Source organism: Panulirus ornatus, chromosome 55 (genome assembly GCF_036320965.1).
Source record: "Panulirus ornatus isolate Po-2019 chromosome 55, ASM3632096v1, whole genome shotgun sequence".
NCBI lineage: Eukaryota > Metazoa > Arthropoda > Malacostraca > Decapoda > Palinuridae > Panulirus > Panulirus ornatus.
In genome coordinates this window covers 30143028-30148810 of record NC_092278.1, presented here as the reverse complement: position 1 = coordinate 30148810, position 5783 = coordinate 30143028, and the positions used below count along the sequence as shown (strand labels likewise).

General features: G+C 41.2%; 1 protein-coding gene across 1 annotated transcript; it reads left to right on the top strand.

Moving 5' to 3' along the window:
• The first annotated feature begins 487 nt into the window (after positions 1-487).
• On the top strand, positions 488-1592 carry LOC139765448 (cuticle protein AMP1A-like). Its single transcript, XM_071692820.1, has 3 exons — positions 488-496; positions 1012-1241; positions 1400-1592. The coding sequence occupies exons 1-3, from the start codon at positions 488-490 to the stop codon at positions 1590-1592; spliced, it is 432 nt and encodes a 143-aa protein (XP_071548921.1).
• The last annotated feature ends 4191 nt before the right edge of the window (positions 1593-5783 follow it).

Genomic DNA, 5783 nt, shown 5'->3' with positions numbered 1-5783 from the left:
TACATATTTACACCTGCTCGCCTTCATACATTTCTAGCACCACCCCGCCAAACAGAAAATAGCATCACTACCCTCCGCTTCACCGACGTAGCGTCAGGAAAACAAAGAAAACAGGCCATATTCGTTCACTGAAACGACTGCTCCCTTTCCACATTCAGGCCCCACAGATGGTATGATTAAATATCTCGAAGGGGAGGTATTCGAACTCTGTTCACATGAGAAGAGAGAGAGAGAGAGAGAGAGAGAGAGAGAGAGAGAGAGAGAGAGAGAGAGAGAGAGAGAGAGAGAGAGAGAGTAGAGAGAGAGAGAGAGCGAGAGAGAGAGAGAGAGAGAGAGAGAGAGAGAGAGAGAGAGAGAGAGAGAGAGAGAGAGAGGAGGGAAAGAAACGAGAAACTAGAAGACATTCTTTGTGGGAGGGGCCTGTGCTTATATAAAAGTCCACAAGATAGGCAAACCTGCACAGTCTTACCGAGGCTTCCCAAGGAACATGTTCTCGGTAAGAATCACTTCGACGAACATCTGTCTCTTAGTGACGTTGTGACTAGATGTTGTGTCTGCATTACAAAGCTGGTAGTAACTCTCATGAGGTAGATTTAGGACACTACGATTAGCCAGTTAGTCTTGATCGCACAAAGCATTTGAGTAGTAAGTCTTTCTGTAACCCATGCTAAAGAAACAGGTTTAATACAACACTGAGAATACTTTTATCAGCTGAAAATATTCGAAATGCAGTTTTCAGTTTTATTTCTTTATGCAAGTCACTTAAGTACCTGTGCAGTGAAAACATGGCGTCGTAAGATGACTGATTCATAGATTGGAATCTGAAAATGTATGATAGTTCATAATTTAAGTGCTTTTGATACCTTAGGATACCATAAGTTATAACTGGAATATCTAACCTTAGACTTAAAAAAAAAAAATGGACTTTGGCATGAAACATAATTGTCCTCGCCTGAGTTTATAACCACTTGGAAGTTGCATCAAGCTTTTCATTTCTCTACAAACTTCCAGAACTTGGTCTTCGTCGCGTTAGTGGCGGTAGTGATTGCGGCGCCCCAGAGAAGCTACACTTCACCTCCGGATTACGGCCATGTCATTCCCATCCTGAAGGATGAACGTCAGGGACCTGACGCGCTTGGTAACTACCACTTCGAGTTTGAAACTGGTAACGGCATCAGTCGCAACGAGCAGGGCGCCCCCCAGGGATACAAAGGAGTAGTGTCGTCGGAGGGGGGATGGTCGTAAGTTAACTGTACTGTATGTATGTATGACGTAAAAACTGCGAAAGTAACTTATGCGATGATGCGACATTGAGAATGATATCATTGTTGGGAGGCTGGGGCACAGGCTTGACTTCTGCTACTGTTTGTTTTTCTCATTATATGCTACGTCTTTGCAGGTTCACCTTCCCCGACGGTACCCCTGCCTACGTAAGTTTCGTTGCCAACGAGGATGGTTTCCAGCCGGAGTCTGACCTGCTGCCCGTGGGCCCACCCTTGCCACCACACGCTATCGCCCAGATTGAGTTTGCCCGACAGCAGAAAGCCTCTGGTGGGTCGCGACCAGCTGATCGTTATACCAATAACAAGTAACGAGCCATGTCACTCCTGAACCCTCGACTCCGACTTACTATTGCCCAGCATGATCGTCTAAGAGAATTGTTCTTCATTTATTGACTACTGATGCTCCGGATGATAAATGCCTCAGATGGGTGAAAGACTCGGCAACGTTGAAGGAGGCTCGACCAATTTTAGCGACCCACCTCTCTGCGCCCACCATGCATATCCCACTTTGTTTTTGACCTCATTCTGTGTCTTGTCTCTCACTGTGTGTGAAGCACAGCCCTGGTCTATTGTACGTAGGACTGTCACTATCCTCCTTCTCAATGGTTGATGCCAGAACGATTGCTAATGTTACTAAGCTAGAACACTTGTCTCTGTTTATCATCCTCATCCTCCACCTCTCATTCAACCAGTTTAACCTACAGTCTGTTTACCTATTTATGATGTTTGTTATATGTTGTAACGTTGCATAATTGAACTCTGTATGAAAGACTGTTTGGTTGTTTTCCTCTCACTTTCCTTCACAGAGGATTCTGAATATGGCTTGAAGAGAACACACTTACACACACATACACATACGCGCATACACACACACACACACACACACACACACACACACACACACACACACATACACACACACACACACACACACACACAGACATACACACACACAAAAAAAGATACACACCATACAGACACGCACAAACACACAAACACACACATAACCACTCACAAACACACACACACACACACACACACACACATACACACACACACACACACACACACACACACACACACACACACACACACATACACACACACACACACACACACACACACACACATATACACACACACATATTCACATACACATACAAACACACACACACACACACACATAAATCCACACACACACACACACACACACACACACACACACACACACACACTCACACACGACACAGATTCGGTCATCCTGTAAACCTAAGGTGATCAAGGTCTGTCGAATGTCATATCATGTGACATAAAATAACTTCGTCAAATACAAAGTCTGAAAGTAATATCATATGAAGGATACGTATATTATGAAGGCTATAATTTCTAGTATCTATGCAGATAAAACTATGATCCCACTATGTTTACAAAAGAAATCCCCCGTCCTCGCTGCCAGAAAAAGATAATTGTGACCATAGCGTTTATACAATGAAAGCTATGATCCTAGTGTCTATATAAAAAGCTGTGATCCCAATGTCTGATCCTAGAGATTATTCTAAGAAGTTTTGAACCCATTTTCTAAACATTGAAAGGCACGATCCTAGTGATTATGAATAGGGCATAAAGAAAGCGATGATCCTCTCATCATTACATAGAAAGCTGCGATCGATGTATGTAAAAAGCTATAATATTAGTGATTTTACAAAGAAATGTATGATCCTAGTGTCTATACAAAGAGAGCTATCATCTTAAAATCTTTACAAAGATAGCTATGATCCTATCATGTATGTAAAGAAAGCTCTCGTAGTGTCTGTACAAAAAAGTGTGATTCCAGTGTTACTACAAAGATGCTATGATGCTAATGTTTATACAAGGAAAGCTATGATCCTAGTGTTTATTTGAAAAACATAAATTCTTAGGACTAATGTAAAGATGATTCATTACCAGAGTCTATACAAAGACAGCTATCCTAGTTTCCATAAGAAGTTATAATCCTTGTCTTCGTACAAAGCAAGCTATGATCCTAGTGTATATACAAAAAACTAAAATCCCACTGTTTATAGAAAGATAGTATAATCTTTTTGTCTAAAAAAAGCAAGTTATTATCCCAGTATCTTTACTGAGAAATCTATTGTTCTAGTAACTATACAATGAAAATTTTGATCGTACTCTCTAAAAAAGGAAAGCTTTGATCCTAGTATCTGTGCAAAGAAAATTATAATCTAAGTGTCTTTATAAAGAAAGCTATTATCCTAGAATCGATATTAAGACAAAAAACCAAGATGACTGAGTTTACGTAGGCAATAATTTGCTGTTCTTGATAGGGTATTAAATATCTGCGCCTGCGTACCTATCGGCTGTTGTGTAAATGAATCACTATAGCAAAGGGTGTTGGATGAGTAAGATGATTCGATCCTCGCTCTTGGATATCCCTATGAAAAAAATGGTAAACAGGCCATACCGTCCTAGCTTCGTCTCTTCGATGTATATCAGCTGACTTATATTTCTCTCTTGTGTCTCCACTGATAATGTAATCATTACACTGATGATGTAATTATAACACGAAAGTACACTTGGGAACTTAACGTGTTTCATTTTACCTGTGAACTCATAGGGATATCTTGATCACGCGCAAAATTGTGATCCTTTACAATATATATATATATATATATATATATATTTCTTTTTTTTTTCATACTATTCGCCATTTCCCGCGATAGCGAGGTAGCGTTAAGAACAGAGGACTGGGCCTTTGAGGGAATATCCTCACCTGGCCCTCTTCTCTGTTCCTTCTTTTGGAAAAAAAAAAAAAAAAAAAACGAGAGGGGAGGATTTCCAGCCCCCCGCTCCCTTCCCTTTTAGTCGCCTTCTACGACACGCAGGGAATACGTGGGAAGTATTCTTTCTCCCCTATCCCCAGGGAAGTAGAGTGAATAAAAAAGGGAGAAAACCAGAGATGGTGGGATGGAGTGAAAGAAGCTTCAAGTGCTCAAGGCCTGAACTTGCAGGAGGCTGTGGGTGTGCAACAGATAAAGCAAACTGATGTGATGTGGTATAAAATAGGTGACATGCTGTCAATGGGCTGAACCAATATATATATATATATATATATATATATATATATATATATATATATATATATATATATATATATATATATATATATATTGTTTAATTTGTTTATGGATGGGGTTGTTAGGGAGGTGAATGAAAGAGTTTTGGAAAGAGGGGCAAGTATGAAATCTGTTGTGGATGAGAGAGCTTGGGATGTGAGTCACTTGTTGTTCGCTGATGATACAGCGCTGGTGGCTGATTCATGTGAGAAACTGCAGAAGCTGGTGACTGAGTTTGGTAAAGTGTGTGAAAGAAGAAAGTTAAGAGTAAATGTGAGTAAGAGTAAGGTTATTAGGTACGGTAGGGTTGAGGGTCAAGTCAATTGGGAGGTAAGTTTGAATGGAGAAAAACTGGAGGAAGTAAAGTGTTTTAGATATCTGGGAGTGGATCTGGCAGCGGATGGAACCATGGAAGCGGAAGTGAATCACAGTGTGGGGAAGGGGGCGAAAATCCTGGGAGCCTTGAAGAATGTGTGGAAGTCGAGAACATTATCTCGGAAAGCAAAAATGGGTATGTTTGAAGGAATAGTGGTTCCAACAATGTTGTATGGTTGCGAGGCGTGGGCTATGGATAGAGTTGTGCGCAGGAGGGTGGATGTGCTAGAAATGAGATGTTTGAGGACAATGTTTGGTGTGAGGTGGTTTGATCGAGTAAGTAATGTAAGGGTAAGAGAGATGTGTGGAAATAAAAAGAGTGTGGTTGAGAGAGCAGAAGAGAGTGTTTTGAAGTTGTTTGGTCACATGGAGAGAATGAGTGAGGAAAGATTGACAAAGAGGATATATGTGTCAGAGGTGGAGGGAACGAGGAGAAGTGGGAGACAAAATTTTAGGTGGAAGGATGGAGTGAAAAAGATTTTGAGTGATTGGGGCCTGAACATGCAGGAGGGTGAAAGGCGTGCAAGGAATAGAGTGAATTAGAACGATATGGTATACTGGGGTATACAGTGGTATACAGTGCATGTGAAGCGTCTGGGGTAAACCATGGAAGGTTCTGCGGGGCCTGGATGTGGAAAGGGAGCTGTGGTTTCGGGCATTATTGTATGACAGCTAGAGACTGAGTGTGAACGAATGGGGCCTTTGTTGTCTTTTCGCACACATGAAGGGGGAGGGGAATGTTATTCCATGTGTGGCGCGGTGGCGATGGGAATGAATAAAGGCAGACAGTGTGAATTGTGTGTAAGTGTATACATGTATGTGTCTCTTTGTGTTTATATACGTGTACATTGAGATGTATAGGTATGTATATTTGCGTGTGGGGACATGTATGTATATACATGTGTATGTGGGTGGGTTGGGCCATTTCTTTCGTCTGTTTCCTTGCGCTACCTCGCAAACTCGGAAGACAGCGACAAAGCAAAATGATAATAATAATAATAATAATAATAAT

Bases quoted from the DNA above. Each gene is read 5' to 3' on its own strand.
- LOC139765448 (XM_071692820.1), top strand. The intron at 1,242-1,399 runs GTAAGTTAACTG...ACGTCTTTGCAG, and splicing joins TCGTCGGAGGGGGGATGGTC to GTTCACCTTCCCCGACGGTA.